Source organism: Megalops cyprinoides, chromosome 13 (genome assembly GCF_013368585.1).
Source record: "Megalops cyprinoides isolate fMegCyp1 chromosome 13, fMegCyp1.pri, whole genome shotgun sequence".
NCBI classification, from domain to species: domain Eukaryota; kingdom Metazoa; phylum Chordata; class Actinopteri; order Elopiformes; family Megalopidae; genus Megalops; species Megalops cyprinoides.
In genome coordinates this window covers 3,252,501-3,271,507 of record NC_050595.1, presented here as the reverse complement: position 1 = coordinate 3,271,507, position 19,007 = coordinate 3,252,501, and the positions used below count along the sequence as shown (strand labels likewise).

The 19,007-nt window shown below is 46.0% G+C and overlaps 1 protein-coding gene across 1 annotated transcript in view; it reads left to right on the top strand.

Moving 5' to 3' along the window:
- Positions 1 to 5,378: 5,378 nt before the first annotated feature.
- Positions 5,379 to 19,007, top strand: part of LOC118787757 (neural-cadherin-like) — a 136,757-nt gene continuing 123,128 nt past the window's right edge. Inside the window, exon 1 of the mRNA XM_036543409.1 lies at positions 5,379 to 6,555. Within this exon, the coding sequence (XP_036399302.1) occupies positions 5,550 to 6,555 (1,006 nt within the window). The 5' untranslated portion in view covers positions 5,379 to 5,549. The remainder of the gene's footprint in view (positions 6,556 to 19,007) is intronic.

The following is a 19,007-nucleotide window of genomic DNA, read 5'->3' as shown; positions in this document are numbered from 1 at the left end:
AAAAAGAAATCACGCATGTTATTTTGTTGAGACACTAACTCAGGCGTCAGAGTCTCTGCAGATGGTGTCTTGAACACGCCGCTCTCAGACCCCCACACAGCTGAAAGTGACTGAAAGTGGACTCTCTCACCTGTAGGCCCTGACTTCCAGGTACAAAGGTACAAGGAGGGGAGATAATCTACTGTGCGACTCCAAAGCAGCTGTCTTCCAGAGATAAGTCTCTGGAATAAAGGAGCGCAGTGAGAGAGGAGCCTTAGTCATGTGTCAGTTACCTAGGGCCTATTTATGTTGTGCCAGTGAGTCACCCAACGAGAATAAGAAATACAGCCTGAATTCGTACAATTTCCTCGAAGTAACGTTATAGCCGTGCGGTACAGCACGCGCTCCGACATGGATCATGCATCGTTTGTGTGCAACATGACTGTGACAGTGACGTAACGCTCACCCGGAGAAAATCAGGGGAATTGCTTCTCTCTCACCTAAAAAAATCGCACAACCTGGGTGAGAGATAGAGCATGCTTCAGACAGACGCTTCAGAGGGCTATCACTGCGGGATTACCTCAGGGCCACGCTAGCATGCATGCCCATACTGTCGGTGCAATGAATTCCTGGCTGGGGGGGGGGGCGTGGGTTCAGATCCCAGATAGGCCTGTGTGTGGCTCAGCTCTTCAGAACCGTTTAAGCATCCAGGAGCTCAGGAAGTAGTATATCAACTGTGACTGTGGGCATCGCAAGCCACCCTGAGTGAGGGAATCTGCAAAAAGGCAATAACTGAACAAATGAACAAATGGTTCCTTTCAGCCCGTCTTGATTGCGCAAAGATGGCACGTTCCTCACACTGACAAATCAACAAAGGCTACTGAAAAATAATAACAATAACAATAATAATAATAATAAAAATACAGGAGTCAAACTGCTCTCTATATTTTGTTCTCTCTCCAGACTTCTCCCTCCCTCTGTTTAACAGCTTATTTGGTGAAAAAAGGTCCCGGTAGCTTTTCTTTTTTTTCATCCAGCAAACAAGAGAACATTTCAAGAGCTTTGCAGGTGAATTCCCTTTTTCTGTTTGCCTTGACAAAGAGATTAGAAGATTATCCCACTCATAATACCAGCTTGTCTGGAGATAACAGCATGGGCCGGGGGGGAGGGGGTTATAAACCATCAGGAAAAAAATGGAAAATCATAGCAAAAGGCCTTTTTTCTTCCCCTCCCCAGAGGTAAAGTAATTATGGACAGGATGGATTAAGCAGAGGACTGTCTCTCTCCCCACAACAATTCAGAAGACAGTACAGACAGAGAGAGAGGGATAAGCCAACAGACCTCATGGTCACTGTGTCTTATGGAGTGCATTGTCATACACTGTGGCTGCCTGACATGCAGATTTGTCTGTAATGGTTCATTTTTGTAAGCTGTGATTGGCACGTGGTGTGAACACACCATAATCCTCTCGTATGGCAGACGTCAGGGTAGGTCTGTGGGCCGGTCTATCAGAGCTGCTGACACTTCCATACAGAAAGGAGTAGAGGTCAACAGCTAATGTGAAGAAAATCAAACCAGGCAGTGAGATGGTGCACATCTTCACTGTAATAATAATATGTCCATGTCAGGGGGTGGGTTTCAAATGAGGGCCATTGAGGTGGATCATCTGACGCAGTTTGGCCTCTGTCCATTTCCTGGGTAGAGGCTAATGAGAGGTCTCTTCCGTTTCAGGCCAAGATGGAGTTTTACCGAATGAACAGTCCTGGGCGGTGCAGCTGAGGAGTCTATGAGGGAGCAGTCTGCTACCAAAGAGACCATATCACCCGCATGCTGGTGAGACCTTTTTTCTCTCATGGCACGATCTGATGCTGCCTCATGATGACAACATATTTCATTTCCTGTTTGGGCTCAGATCTTGAGGCTCTGGCTCTTCTTGTTCCTGCTTTTACCATATAATCATTCCGGTTAAATCAGGCAGTAGACATGCCTGAGAAAGGCCTCTCCTTGCACCTGCAAATGCACACACACGCACACACACACATGCTCGCACACACATACTCACACAGACAGACACACACACACAGACACACACGCTCACACACAGACACATACACACACAAACACACACACACACACACACACAGAGGCACTCCGGCGTAAACGCCACCACTCAGCAGCGTTTCAGCTTCATTTAAGTTCGAATCAATTAGCGGTCCCACACAGCTGTTCTTTCCGCCACGTTTCTGCCTCTCACGGGCGTCCGAGCCAAGCTGGGACCGCGCGGGACCTGAGACCCCCCGTGCACGCCGTCGCCCTACGGCCACAGTCCTGACACTAAACCATCAGGTGCAGGCTTCAGGATTTGCAAATCACTCTGGGAGCAAACAACAAAAAGGTTAAAATTTTAAAATGTCACGGGAAAGAAAGCTTTTTAAATATTTTATATGTTGATCTTTTTATTTTCCTCTTTGTCAGTGAATACAGAAGAGGTTTATGGGAACCCTGGTTTATTTGTATTGTATTTGTGTAATGAGTATGTTTACTTGGTAATTATTTGGCAAAATACTGTCTTCAGTGCGTTTGGGGCGCAGACGGGGGTAAAGCACACAATGACAACGCTCATTAACGCGGAATACAGTGCCGCTGCTGTTGATGATGCCAGACTCACAAATGCGCGCTTTAATTTGAATTGCCTCTGGGTTTATGCGCAAGAAAATGTGACTGTCTTAAACATTAGATTCTGTGTCTCAAAAAGTAATTATGTCTGAGTGAAAACAAATTCATTAAGCAATCTCACATTCGATGTCTTCCCCCAGCTTCCTTGAAGTTACAACAGCGTTTTTATATCCATGCCAGTCGTGAGAAGAGTTGCCGATGTAATACCTAGGGAACGCGTTTTGCGGTTCCGTGCATTTATTGCTTAACACAGATCTTACTTTGACAGCATCCTGGGTTCACTTCAGCAGAACATAAAAATGACACACAAGTTATTAAACCAATAGACATTGTAGAGACCCTGCTGTAACATTACAATTTAAACAAGCCTATACGACCTCTATTATTTTCCGACCGTGGGGCTGGCATTAGGTTCTATTTGACATGCTACAAAGCGGGGACGAGGGGCTTGGTCATTGGGCACAGGAATGGCGGTTAGTTCTTCACTACGATGCCTAACAGAAGGCAGAGTTTTGCAAATCTAATACATCTCATTTTTCTTCACTGGATTGCGATAATAACTGATAATATCAACATTATTATTATTATTATTGATATTACTAAGCACCCTTGGATGCAACAGGCAACTGTAACCGGAGCACAGCAGCAGCGTTGGCCTACATCCTTTCGCGGCCTCATGGGTAATAGCCTCCCAAATTATTTCCGCAGGGAAGCGTGACATTTGCGCTTCGCGTTTCGCCTCTCGGAAGCAATCGGCGCACATGCAAATAAAGTGGAAGAGCGACAGTTATTATGAGCAGCAATACAAAGTGTGGACGCACACTGCTACTTGTTGTTGGACAGATTTGCATTGCAGAATCCCTGCGTGTTTTCGAGGCTGAACATATGCCATCTGGATTTACCATGCCTGGGAAATTTGAACACTGTTGCACAGCAGCGTGTTAAACCGACCCAATTTGCAACAGGCAGATAGGGTGGGCTGAAGCTTGGGTTAGGTTTCCCGAGCTAAATTAAACGCATTCCCTAAGGTTTTCATTGTCTGCCCCCCAGATTCAACAAAATTTCAAAAAAAAAAAGTGTATTGAAAGTCATTTGCGCTGAGGTTTTCCCCCACTCTATCGTGTCTCATTTTGCGACATGGCTGTCCCAACTGGCACCCCCCGTTTGACACGTCGTTCCATTAGCATCATTTGGATCGTTGGTAATATTGTTACTGAGCGCGTGCAGAGTCAGATGAACCCAATTTGGTCCGGGCTCGCTGGAGAGGCATTTCCTGCGGCTTTGTGTCAGGGTTAGAAATCGATATCAGAGAAAACCACTTTTGTGCGGCAATTAGAAAAGCTGTTGCGGGAAGCGTGGAGTGCAAAGCGAAGCCTCATAGGAGGTCCTGTGTCGGGACCAATGCTTCCACGGGCGGGAGCGATCCAGTACCGCCCCCTTCTCAGTCGTCTGCTCGCCAGGTCTGAGCTAGCAACCTCTCCACGCAAACAAAGAAACGAAAAAAGACAACGTACCAAACACAACGGGTAATAATTATATATATTTTTATATATTATTATATGATATATTTTTTATTTCCCAGGAGACACAGCATCTGTTATACCGCAAATGTTTGTCTTCTTTTTTTCTGGATTTAATCTCAAAGTTCATTTCCAGATGGATGCGTGGAAGATTTCTGTGGTCAAGCAAAAGAGAGATAAAATGCACGATTTTAGTTATTTTAAGGCTTGTTCTTCCGGTTGGCTGATCCGAACAAAGAGATGCGCGTGAACTCTAAACCCCGGCCTCGCAAATGTTTCAGATATTTTTATATTCAACCCCTGAGGTGTTTTGGAAGTCAATCTTTCCATGTTTTTGCTTTTATTGTGGAGAAGGCTAAAATATTTGTAATCATACATTAATCATAGCATCTGAAATGCATTTTAAACCTCGTGCTGTTTCTCCACGACAATGATAATAAAACCGAGCATTACTTGGCCTCAGATTGTCAACAAAAGATAGAATATGTTATTTAATTAAGATGGACGTAATTAATTATTAACTGCCCTTTTATAATTGCCCTTTCGTAAGACACGCAAATCATCACATCAGTAAGGTGCCCTTCCTTTTCATTTCATGAGAATAGCTTTTGTGAAAGTGTGGCACGAGGGACCGTGTTTGGGTAATCCCGAATGGGACATCATTTGTTAATGAATATTAGGGCTTCTCCTTGGCACCTAATTTATTGTCAGTTCATACGTGAATAGTATGTTTCACATGCGCTTATCAATAATTAGTTCACAGTTAATGCAGTGTAATATAATGCACTCAACGTGAAGCGTTTCACAGGTACAGTAGCACGAAGGTCATTTGCATGACACAGGCGTGGAGCTGTCCTACAGCCAAACGGCACGTGTATTCAGACTCTCAGGAAAGTGTCTTCAAATCAAGTCACGTGCTTCGTAGCCTCACTTTTTGACCGGACTTTTAATGCGATAAAAGGTCCAAAGTTTGCTCAAGTTTGCTGAGGACAGTGGGCAGGAAATAACAGCCCGATTGCAGTGACGTGGGGTCGGGGGGTTCCCCCGAGGATTCCCTCCGCCGTTTACCACGCCCCCTCGAGCGTGGCGCTGTCCAGCACGACGTGATGCTGTCAGAAATACCAACACAGCGAGCGGCGGCGCACACTCGCTCTGTGCAGGCAGTCGGTGGACGGAGCCAGCGGAGACGGAGGGAAAGTTGAGTAGCGTCGACTTAGACACAAACATCAACTTCCTGACTATGCGCTAGATTTTAGACAGCATTACAAACGTTTTCTTTAATTCAAATGAGAAAATCATATTTTTATTTTGCAATGATCCGTTGTCACCGTTCGCGCTCCTAAACCACTCGGCGTGGTAGAACTTCTCACAGCCATGATTTTGGCTATTTTGATATCGTATTTCGTAACTTCGGTTTCGGGAAACAAAACGGACGAGCGGATACCTTTCTTTCACGGGCATGTGTTCGAGAACTCGTCTCCCGGGTCCAGAGTGAACGGGCTCAGCATTCCTATGAAACGGATAGACGCACAAAAACTGTGCCCGCAGACAGGTGCGCACCTAAAGCTCTCGGGGGATGGCAGCGAGGACTTCCACGTCTTTGCTCACCACAAACGCGGCCACGTCTTGATGAAAACATCTCGGATCCTGGACAGGGAAGAGCGCGCTGAATACCACCTCGGCCTCGGACTGTGCTGTCAAAGTTGCGCCGCAGCTGACGGCGCGGTCACCCAAGTTGCGTCAGTGAAGGTGGACGTGCTGGACACCAACGACCACGAGCCATTCTTTCACAACAGGGACGTTAAAATAACTTTGGATGATGCCACTGCCCTCCGATCTGTCGTGCACAAGGTGACTGCGAAGGACACGGACAGCGGCAAGAACGCCGACTTGATCTACTTTGCGATTCCCAAAAATGGCAGTTTCTACGTGGTGCCAAAGACCGGAGATGTGCTGCTGGTGGATTCCATACTAGGTTTGGCGACCCCGATTAAATTCAGCGTGTTCGCCAGGGACCACGGATGGCCTTCTCGGACCAGTCAGAACATGGACTTCGAGATAAGACCTCGACAATGGCCAGCGAGACCGCAGGTGCACGCCAGCGGACCGGGTGGCCGACTCCATCGGAAGTCCAGATCTGTACTGGAGTCGGACAACCCGGTCGTCATCAACGTTTCTGAAGATGCCAGTATTGGTTCCGTTGTAATGAACCTGAACCCAGTGCGGTTTCAGTCTGCGAGTTTTGAGCTGGTCTACCCTGGGCAAGACAGCACGCCAGTCACCGTCAGCCGGGACAGCGGGGATATAGTGATTTCTAGGCGGCTTGACAGAGAGTCGGAACCCGTGGTGGAGATTACCGTTAAAGTACAAGACAAACGAGGTAAGCGTGACAACTTTCATCCAAATGTCTGAGCCAGTTTGTAAATTGTGAGCGCTGATTTGTATGCTCCAGCGACAACTGTGTTTATCTTGTTTTTATCAAGGGATAGACTTGTGTTCGTGTTAAAACTTCATTTGTAGATTTTACACGTTCATTTTCAGCACGGAGGTGACTGTAACAATGTCGTTTAAAAAGGACACTGAGATCCACCATCAATTCAACAATGCAATGAAAATATCTAAGTGTGTAAAAGTACGTTCGACTTGGGATACATTCGAGTATTACAGCGCAGTAATTTTAAGGCGTGCGGAGCCTTTACGTACAGTCTTTAATAACAATCCTTGCTTTTAATGGGTATCACACATACCGTGGCTACAGATGCACGAAGTTATGTTTATTACAAATGAAATTTTTTAAAGATGAAAGTACATCACATTATTGCTTCACTTAAACTTCAAATAGTACAGCGTTAACAGTCATCCGACAGTTCTCCCTGCGTACACAGTCAATATTGCTATCCATCTCATATTGTGCATCAGATGTCCATGCGGTCTGCATGGTACCTGCTTAATATCAGTTCAATTGGGGCTTACAGAACACCTGGAAGTCCGAGAGCAATCGGAACGTTGTAGGTCCTCCACGTTGGCCGCCGCAGTGCACAGCCGAGCGGTTGCCAACACTGCGAAATCGGCTTTCTCCTCGGGGCTAGTAATACCGCAGAAAACGGTCCAGCACAAGAATCCTTTTGTGATAGTATCTTCTTGATTAGAAACACTCCTCAGTGCGCCCTTGTATCAAATGTATCCTAAAATACAACTTGTTAAGCGGGCTCGCATTCTTATAGAATCCAGTCGTCATTACAGCCCACCCAGTAGCTCTCAGTAATTTCTGAAATAATTACAAACTGATTTTTATTACACACAAATGGGTTTACTGTTAGATTTCAAGAGCAACCCACAATGGACAGCTTCCAACCTTTTGCATTTCTCTTAAATGCAACATTTAACATTGTCTTTTTTTTTTATTAACAAAAGCAGTAAAGGCATTATCAGAAAATAGCAAACAGGTCATTGAACAGTCGAATCTGCCCAGAGGAGGTTTTAGTTGGAAAATGAAGTGTTCTTTTTGTAACCGTCCTTTCTGCTCTGTTGAAGAGATGCAGTTGTGTTTTGGGTATTATTTCTCCGGCTATACAGGTCATTGAGCAAGGATACAGCTACGTTGAGAATTACACTGTTAAAAAAGTTCAAGTTAAAAAATGTTCCATACTCCTGTTCTGTGTTCTGAAATCCCTCACAAAACGAGTTTTCATAATGTATTATACGCTGTTTAGGATGTACACCATACAACATTCACTGTTGCTGTCGATACAAAGGCACATGACTCAAATAAAATACAGGTCTCTGCATTCATTGCCATAGAGAAACTGTACTGCTGTTAAACTGTAACGTTAATGCTGAGCAAGGTTTCGATACTTGGGTTTAATGTTTTTACATATGCATGCCACACTACCAGGATACATTTTGACTGTTAAACAATATACATTTTTAAGTAATTCACCCTAAATGGTTTTTTCCTCACAGATGGGAGTGGCAAAATGTTTATCCAGCATACAGCGCACAGCTGAGGATTTGTTTTTATGAACTTTTACTTCATATTAGTAGTAAATTAACATTAGTGTATTTCTACATATTTCACATGCAGACCAGCAAACAGAAATTTGTGGACCCGCTATGTGCCCCACCTTTTAATGCGATATTACTGCACCAACCCTCTTCTGATTGATCTCTCCTTAAAATATGACCAGCCTTCCCCAGAAGACCTAAACCTTGTTTTGGAAGGGCATGATCAGTGAATGCGCTTAAATATGTTGTTATATATTTAAGAAGCATTTATACTTTATGCTTTCAAGAACAGAGGAAACCTTATCAGTGTTTGGCACCAATTTATATGTTGGGCTGGCTGCTTATTATAAAGCATCTGACCAAATACTTATATGAATATTTATCAGTCATGAATATGCAGGTCATGGTATCTTTCACCACATATCCTGCTCTGACAGGGGTTCATTGGCATTTCAAAACCCTGAATGAAGGTCTTTCAAAACCACTTTCAAACTGGTATTTCAAACAGCATTAATTGCAGGAAGATCAGTGCTCATTGGTTCAAACAGTTTATGTTACCACTGCTGGAATATATGTGCCTGTGTTGTAGACACACTCTTCTCCATCACTTTTACTTTATTGTTTGGTGTTTTTGTGTGTATGCATATATGCAATTCTATGTTATTTTGAAATAGACATTGAAATATGCTCTTGTTTTGGGGCGTCGGTGTCAGGTAGATGAATGTTGAACAGGGCTTCTGCTGGAATGCCAAGTTGACCTTTGGGGAGATGAAAATGTTAGAGTTGTTTGTAAGACCTGTGTTTTTTTCCCTCAGTTGTGGTCCACTGCTGCAGTAATGTACTGGACTCCAGCTTTGTAGTTGCACCTCTCAGGTGTGGTTACAGGTGTGGTGTCGGTGTCTTAGAGCATCACAGAGGAGAACACCACTCTCAATAGTCTCCTTTGTCTCAATGGTCTCAGTTGCTCTTATTAAAATCTGTTTTCACTTGGTGGGTTTTTTTTTTTTGTGCAGATGACAATTAATCTAACGTCCATGAATGTAATCTTTCATCGGTAATATTGTAGGGAACATATGTAGTGCACATGTATTAATCTAAAAGAATAAACCTAAACCCAACTGGCACCAACTGCCACTTGTACAGAATCAGATACGGAGACTGTGCGCACGAAACTAGATTTATTTATTTTTTTTGTGGTCAAAAGCCTAAATGACTGTAAAATGGTTTCTAGGAGTAACGCAGGCCTCAGGATCTTCTCCGACTTAAAGTTTAATTTTGTTCTTGGTCCGCTGCCATGGCCTGGCTCCGGGAGCCGCACGGCAAAGATCTGGTCGGGTTTAATCCCGCGTGAGTGGAGATCTTCCGCGACCTTTCTTCATCTGCTAGCATTAGCCATGTAATCCCCTCTCATTCACTCTCTCATTTCGGGGATTTGGATGACAGCGTAGTTGTCTGAGAGCCTCTGCATTTCTGAGAAAGACACTGTTAAATCCCATATTTTTTTGGGGGGGGGGGATCCTTGTGCCTTTCAGCTGTCCATAGGATTCTGTTGTTTCTTTTCTTTTTTTTTTTTGTCCTGGAGTTCATATTTTAGCAGTCAGTGGCGGTGATTTAATTTGCATGGCCGGTTAATGTTCTAATTGCATTTAATTGCAGTAGTCGCAATCCTCTGGCCCTGGAGTGAATAGCTGTGTGTGTGTGTGTGTGTGTGTGTGTGTGTGTGTGTGTGTGTGTGTGTGTGTGTGTGTGCGTGTGTGTGTATGTGTAAGCGTGTGTGTGCGGTAAAGAGGAAAAGCATCAGGTTTTAATCAGGGATGAGAAGTAAGCCCACAGAAATTCTAGCACCTTAACAGTTGTGAATATTTTTTCACACAAGGCTTTGCTGCCTTCCTCATTTAGCCTTCCTGCACGCCACCCCCCTCTGTGTCACCATGTCGGCGGCTTGTCACTCTGGCTGGTGAGCTTCGGAACGGCAGTGACGCTTAAGAAGGCGGACTAGCGCTGCTGTCCACCCCCTCTCTCTCTGTGAGCCCCTAGTAAACCTGTCACCTGCCATCCTGAGCCGCCCCACCTTGGCCTTCCATTAGCTGACCTGACAGGGAAGCCAGCCACTGTTGTCTCCCTCTCTTCCCCGACCTGACTACGCAGCCGGCCGTTCACCAAGGAGGCAGAAATTTCAGGGCCGGTGAAACCCTTGCATGCTCTGTCCACACCCCCCAGCCCCCCCGTGGCCCCCCCGTGCCCCCCCCATCATTGATCCGGGTCTGCTGGAAGTGTTCTTGCCAATTAACGGCTCTGTGAAAGCGCCACGCGCGTGAGCTGAGAGCGCTCCACATCGCCCTCGTTCCTCCTCAGGAGCCCGCGGCCTCTTTTGATTCGCGTAGGTTTTGTGTTATTGGTGCAGCGGGATCAATTAATGTGCGAGCGAGAGTCGGAGGGAAGCTGCACCAGGATCAAACGTCCGCCTGGTGCGGGACCTCCTTCCCCCCCGAATCCGCGGCCCGGCAGCACCCTCCCGCATTCCGACGCCCGGGCTCTGATGCCGCGTGGCCCGCCGCGCTCTCCGCGCCCGTCCGTCAACGTGCCGCGCTCCTGTGGGTCCCTCTTCTCTTAACCTCAGCGATCTGGCGCCTCTGTTACAACTTCATTGTCTGTCTGTCTGATTATGTCTCTTCTTCTGTTCAGGTCGGTTTCTCTGTCCTTACGTTTCTTTCGGTTTTGACTGATAATAATAGAAAAACAAAAATGCACAAGAAAACATTGCAAAACAACCCATCTCACCATGGCTTCCTTTAATTTTTTTTAGGATTTAATTGTTTTTAGGTGACAAAGCAGCAGAGCAACATTTGATACAGGCTTACCGACACACACTACATATGTAATTCCCAGAGCTCTTGGGAACTGCTGTATTCATTCAGAGAGATATTGGTTTACTTTGGCTGAGTGTACAGATCTATGTAGCCTTACGCATTTGAAGAATCCCCTCTGGATATCCCTGACTCAAAGGGGATTGGTTACAGTGTGTGACTGCCCTTGGGACAGCATCTCGCTTGTTGACTTGAGTCCCATTGGAGATTTTTGGGGGAACGGGTGTTCAGCTGGACCTACTGTCTGACATTCATGTCCTTGTTGATGCGTGCCTAAATATCTGTATTGGTTGTTTTTTGTTAATTAGCTGCTTTGCTTACTACACATGCAAACTGTGATTTTATTTATCATGGCATGTTACGTGTCATGGTTTGCAACATTAGGCAATTTTGTTTGTTTGTTACAGTTAACTGATGTTGTAGGCGAATCTTTCATTTTTGTGATACAAAGTGCATATACTGTTTATCTGTAACATACATTTGTTTTGCTTGAACACCGTTGACAGACACATCGGTGTCACTGTGTATTTTTTTTTTAAACCCAGTGACAACTAAATTGAATCATCACGTACTGAAAAAATTGACTGAAAAAAACCTGTCAACTCAAGTTCAGTTTGTCAATATGTATCTGTATTCCCAAAGCATGTATCAACAAAAAACAACTGTCAAACATCAAAATTACTCCTCTGAAGTGCAAGGAACCACAAGCAAGTAAATGAAACTGTGTTTGCTCCCTCAGGCTATATGTACGTTGGTGTGTAACGGGCAGCTAGTACCGCTAATCCTGCTAGCTCTGGAAGATAGAAACACTGTCCACATCCTCCTACAAATAATTCGCTTTTTTGTTTTAGGGACATGAATGTCTTTCCCTCTGTGTTTGCCACATTAACATAAAGTGCAGCTCTCAGCCGCTTGCCTCTCGCTGTGTGATCTGCCCACGTATGCCATTGTGCTCTGCCAGCCTGTATTACCCAAGCCAGAGCACTTTCGGGATCTGTCCAACTTATTCATTTGTTTTCTTTCGCTGTAAGTTGGGTAGTGTGCTACAATAAACCGCGAGTCTGTCTTTTTTAGGCCCCTGACATAGCAGCATGCAAATGTAGCTTTGATTTTTGAGTTCGCCCCACAGTCTACCCTCACTCCCTGTGTCCCATGTGATAGAGGCAGAGAGGAGTACAAAGTGTTACTGTGATTTCCTGTTTTTTTTGGCAGTGTCCATTGCCTCCCCTCGGCACCCATGAGCAGGGTTTCATCTGGACAGAAGCTGCTGCTTTCCCGGGACCTCCGGAGCATTCCGGCGTGCGTTCAATCTGTTAATCTGATTGGAAAGTGCCAGAAAACGCAGGGGCATATGGGAGACATCTTCTGCGAGAGGGAATGAGAAAAGCCTGTGTGTGTGTGCATTACAGGGTCACACGCGCGTGTACACTCGCTCGCACGCACGCGCGCACGCGCGAACGCACATCCCTCACACATTATCCTCTCCAAAGACGGAAGACTTACTGGGCGAGGAATTCCTCCCAAATTGCGCGTTGGGATAAGCAGGCCGACAGGCACACAAATAAATAAAGGAATGAAATAAAATAAAGAAACGTGCATAAGCAGTCAGGACAGTGTATTTGCTGGTGGTATTTTTAGCAACACTGTTGTGTATTATCAGGAGGTTGGTGTGGGGCAAGCTGCTTAAGGAAATTGAGCCAGCTGGAGCAGATCAGGGTTTGCATTGATGGGAAAAACCGCAAACACAGAGGAAGTGATTCTAACAGGCACCTGAGTGTGGCGTGTGAATGGGCCGTGGACGCGAGAGGGGTGGGCCAGCACCCAGAGGGGACTTGAACCTGCAGCCCTCTGATAACACGCTTCACTGGAGGTTGCGGGTTCACTTTGGTCCAGGTTCTGTCCGCGCCCTATGGTCCCATCTGTGGCCAAGCTCAGTGCACCTATTACAAACGCTGACATCCTCACCTCCTGGTGACGAGGCCAGAACGAGCAGTGAGTTCCCTCATTAGAGAAACCGAGCTCTTTGGTGCGGCGGGGGTTTTCGCACCTCTGCTTGGACCACATTGGTTGAATCTGCCCCTGAATCCGGGGAACAGCCCTGCACAAAGATGTCTGCCATGTCTGATAATGTTAATACCCCTCCCATCCCCCCGCCACCCCCAAAAAAGGGCAAAGACACCTCCATTGAGGGAAAGGGACTGCATGAGTGGCAGTGCAGATGAGGCCTGCCGGCAGCCTGGCCCGCCTCCGCCCTCTCGCACGTCTATAATACCTTATCACCCCTCGTTAAACTTATTTTCTGAAGCTGACAGCCGGCGTAGCCCCATCTCTCTCAGAGATCGGCCTCACATCTTGTCGGGTCAATCTTCACCGTGGCCGTGCTAATCGATAACCTGGCGGATTTTTGAAAAACACTTGATGTCTTGCAGGAACTTCATGTGCTGACTGTTAACCCCCCCCCCCCCCCCCCCATCACAAATCCCCCAGCGGGGGTGGTTCACAGCTTAGAAAGCTCCCAGGGGGCCTGCATTCTTGTCTACATTATCAATGTGTCACTGCGCTTTCTCTCTCTCTCTCTTCCCTGTTGTCGTGGACTTTTTTCTTTTTTTTTTTTTTTTTTTTTTTTTCCTCTTTTTTTGTGGAAACGGCGAGTCGCGGATCGAGAGGCATGGCCGACGATAATCCCCCGGTGGATTAATTAGCAAAAGGACCGTGGTTGTGTTACCGCTGAGGAGACTATCGAAACGCCCACGGGTTCCCATGTGTAGAGTCGCCAAACTCGCTGGCTAGCTCCCATATGCACCTCTCTCTCCCCTCTCCGTCGGCCTCCCCTTCTCTCTCTCCTCCTCTTCTCTCTCTCCTCCTCCCTCCGCTCTCTCTACATCATTCCTGTTTGTCTTTCTCTCCTCTTCCGTTCCTCCCTCAATCTTTTCTCTCTCTCTCTCTTCACCCTTTCCCTCTCTTTCACTGTCGTTCACCTTCCCCTTCTCCATCTCTCCCTCTATACTGTCTCTCGACTCCCCTTTAGATCACTGGTCTCCCATCCGCTGTGAAATCGCCCCATTATTGATTGCGCTGTCATTCCACCTGTAAGTCTGAAATGCTGCTTTGCTCCCCCCCCCCTCCTGCCCACTGTTGGCTTTCATTCTGTTATTTCAGTCCAGGCTCTGAAAGAGGATGTGCAGCCATCGGGTTGCTCAGCTAATTGCGAGGTTTAACTTAACAGCCAAACAAACCTTTTTCCCTTCACAAAGGAGCCATTGTAGGCTCTTGCTGGTTAAAATTTCTGAGGTCGTCCGAATGTGATGGAAATAAATATGCAACTGAACCTCAGATTTTACCCTATTATGCTCCATGTCATCTGAAGCTTTGAGCGAGAGGAAAGGTCTGATGCATAACAGAAACATCAATGGCGAGACCTTTTTATTTCATTTGTCTAAAAGGTTCACTTACTGCTGTCATTACTAATTTTTCTGTTTGGCGAGAGTAATGGTAATTGCAGATCTGAGTACACTAGCGTATTACCCTTCATGTCAATAGCTGTTTCTAATGGCAATTTCTTGCACAAAAACAGTGTGATACTCAGCTAATGAAAACTCTTTGACAACAACTTTGACAACAGAGAGAGGCTCAGGAAGCATTTAAAAGGGCCATTTTCCCACTGTTTTTCTGATAGTGCTACAGAGAGATCAGCCTTTTTTGATTTTTTTTTTCCCCTGTTTTTCCCCTTAATGGTCATAATGGGCTTTAAATCCTCCTCACCTCTGCCTGGATCCTCTCAGGAAGTGCTATGTACACTCCCCGCTGATACCCGTTCCCGGTTGCTGTTTTTTTTTTTTTTTTTACCCCGGGAAATCTATCACTGATCGGGCTGAGCTAATTACCTGACTGGGCACAAGGCGGGCACTAATGCCGTGGTGAAACTACAAAGTACAAACCTGCTGGCGTTTCCCCCCCCCCGTCCCAGTGGGAACCAGCCAATTATGTCCCGACACTATGGCCTCCCGGTCATAGTCGGCTAATGACATCGCCTGATCTAACGACGTCTGGCCAATATGGCTCACCCTGTGGTCTGAGTCAAGGACTTTGCCAGCTGAGCCGCTTGGGAGCCCTTTAGGAGATTAGTTCGGAGTCAGCGGCGTGCGGGAGAGGGCTGCGGATCTAAAAAAGACATCACTTTTTCCCCTGTCTCTGCAGCCACTTGCAGGAAAAGACAATTTTCAGATGCAGCCTTTCAGCTTTTAAAAACCTTTTTAAAAAAAAAACAAAAACAAATCTGTCTCTGGAACACCTGTGCCCTTGCTGTTTGGGAAACAAAGTGCTTGAGCTGTCTCTGAGAAAAACACCTCTCTTCCCGTATGAAGGCCATCCATAAAAAATAAATTAAATAAATTAAATAAAATAAATAAATAAAGCAGCATTTTCCCAGATGGCCCTGGATATACAAGCCCAAAGAAGTGGATGGAAACCATATGTGTCACTTTTTGGGCTGTTTATGTGTCCGAAAAGCCACGCTATAATCGGCGGCGGCAGCAGCGCTGAGTTCCTCCTTATTACAGTACCCCCCCCAGGCCCAGAAACCCACTTCCACATAGCCTCTGACTCGAGACTTCCATTAACCAGAGGGGTTCTCAGACATGCAAAGCGGCCTCTGACATCACAGCCTGATGCTTAAAGAGCCGGCTGCAGGGGGCTGCGTCCCCCGGCGGCCTCGCGGGGCAGTGGAGCAGTGGAACAGGGACGCACGTGAAACCCTGCTGAGCAATTAGTGGAGTTTAGCTGTGGAAGTGCCGAGGCAGGTGGCACGGACACACGCACGCAGACACGCAAGCACACGCGTGCCTAGGCGTGCACACACGCAGATACACACATGTGTATACGTATATGAATATGCATGCACACACAGACACACATGTACATGCATATGTGAACGCACACATACACATATGCAGAAACAACTATATACACAAATGCGCACACACATGCATATATGCAGAAACACCTAGGTACATACACACACACAACCACAAACACATCCAGATATAGAATACATAGACTCATACACACACACACCTAGAAACACCTAGGCACACAGACAGACTTACACACACACACACCTCTAGAAAATAGCTAGACACACAGACGGACTCATACACATACACACACACTTCCCTGTCTCTGATGACTTCCATGTATCTTTATATAGCCTATGAATTTCCTCTCTGAAATCGCTTTTTTTATTCCGTATCTGGGTTCCTGATGCTCGGTGGAGATGACAAGTTCTTCCTTCATTAAATACTCAGGGGAGAATGGGCTCTTCCAGGCAGGCTTATCGCTAATGGGACCTCAGGAACTGCTTATAAACTTATTAGAGACTTTTATTAGGCAGCAAATTCCTGGATGTAACGACCCCCCTCTGGAGCCTTCAGGGTCATCCATGGTCCTGGGCTATGAGGCAGCAGCTTCATGGTTGTGTCCCTGATGGCACACCACCAGCAGCATGGTCTATACCTGCTCCAAGTATATACCTGCGCTAGGCCTGGTGGGACTGAGGATACAGGTGTGTGAGGGGTCAGTGCGTGTCCTGAAAAGGTCTTACCATCGGGCCCATCCCATCACAATCACGAAAAAAAATAAATATATGAATACGTCTTGAAATCAAAAAAAAAAAAAAAAAAACTTCTTGAATAAATAAATCATGAAATTGATAAAGTACATGAAAGCGACCTCATTATTTGGAAATCTCTTTTCATGATTAATTCATTAATTTAATCTCGTTTTGGCAGGTTGGGCCCTCGGCGGTCAGGATCCCATTAGGGTACTGAATCCACTGTGTCCAGCACTCTTTTAAGTGTCCTAATTTTCTCCCCCTGACCCCTTTTACTCCCTGGGGGAGAGGCCACGCGAAGCAGTTAGAGAACTGGGCTCATAGCCAGAATCTTGTCAGTTCAAAGTCCTGGTGAGACCATTGTGCAGGGTGCTTAATCTGTATGTTTTAGGGGAAAGCCCAGCTCTGTAAATGACTGTCATGCATTTCACACTTTCCAATGGTAAATAAGGAAATTAAAAAAAAAAAGTCCTGATAGTCACTCCCAGGGAGCTCAGAGGCAGGGCAGAGGTGGGCGGGGCTACATTGGGCTGGGCATTTTGGGGGGGGGGGGTGGCTATGCTGGGCTGGGTTACTGCATGCTTAAGAGTCTCAGTGCCTCTGGCTTCCTCCACCTAACTGTCCATTACAGGAACCAAAGGAAATAGAGAATCTCTCTCTCTTAAACATCTCTAAAACTCACTCCACAGTCACCTCCTCTTCTCGTCTCTCTGCAATGCAGTTTCGCCCTCCCGAGGGTGTGGCTTTCATTCGGTGGGCGGGTTCTCTGTAAAAGAGCCGTAACCCCTCCCTCTGTAGAGCTGAATGAAGCTGAGGCCAGCAGCATGAGACCCAATGGCTGGTTCACTGTTGGCTTGGTGGCACGAAGACGCTGCCAAGAAGCAATTTCCTCTTATATTTAATATTCAATTCATTGAACGGAGGAGATGGATGGATTACCTTCGAATGCAGCACAGCGCACCACACATAGTGTGGGTTTATTACACCGAGCCATATGTTCGCAGAACACGGATTTGTGTTCCTCGCAGAGGAGGAATTATGAGGAGGGGGAAAAATTGCAAAAATGAAAATGGTAATTCCAGATAGCATAGGTGAGCGTCACTCCTGCTTTGCTCCCGTTGGCCGCGTTCGGCTGTAGGTGCAGCATGCTGTATTGGCCCAGCAGTGGCTTGAGGTGAGTTATCCAGAGAGGCTTTGCATCGTTCTGTACTCATCAGACATTCATGCAGTGGTGGGGATGTGCTGAGGCAGCTCAGCTCGGCCGTCTTGCTGTAGCAGCAGGGGCCTCACCGGGGAGATGAAAGTGCGACGGCTGGAGGAACTCTCACGGCCCTGGCTGCAGCTCCACAAAACACTTCAGAAAAGAGTGTTGAGAAATTCTTATTTCAGGGCGTTCTGCTGAGATTAACCTTAACCAATGCATGAATACGAGGCAGCAGTGTAGCATAGTGGGTAAGGAGCAGGACTCGTAATAGAAAGGTTGCCGGTTGGGTTCCCCACAAGGGCACTGCTGCTGTACGCTTGGGCAAGATACTTAACCCACAATTGCCTCAGTAAATCTCCAGCTGTATAAATAGATAACAATGTAAAAACTTGTCATTGGTGTAAATCACATTGGTATTAGCATCTGCTAAAATGCTAATAATATAATGTAATGTAATATAAAGTTTTCTGGCATATTTTGCATTCATCTGCCACCCCCTGATACATTGACGTGAACCTGTCCATGTCCTGAACAATTTCTTGTGGGCTGACATTTTTCAGACATCCTCAGCCAGACCCTGTGTGTTGACTGTGTGTTTCCATGGGGTTGCGCTTCACCACAAAGGCCAGACAGCGTGCGGCTCTTTCGGCTGTTTGGCGCGCCAGTTAATCCCTTCTCTTTCCGTATCTGATGAAATTAACATATCCTCCCTGTGATGTTGTCAGAGACGCGGGGTTTACTGAAATTCATCTCTTTTACATGTCTCAAGATTTGTAACCACGGCTATCTCGTTCGATCTGCAAATTCATTTGATAGGCACAAAAAAACCTTCTGTTCATTTTGGATTTATTCAAGTTGTAAGCAAATTGTCTTCCCCTCACAAAGATCAGAATAATCTCCATCAGAGCTGTTTGAAGTGGGTGTTTATTAATTCATTTCTCCGTCTCTTGATAACAAGAGTCAGACGAAAGCTTCAGTAGTTTTTCAACACAGTTTCTCATTCTGAAAGTTTTTTTTTAATTTTAATGTCCAGACAGTTAAAGGTTTGATTTTGTGTGTGTGACAGTAGATGTATTTGAAAGTGAGTAATTTGTAATGTGTGATTGAGATTTTGGGCTACATTAACACTGTGGCTATTGATTGTATGC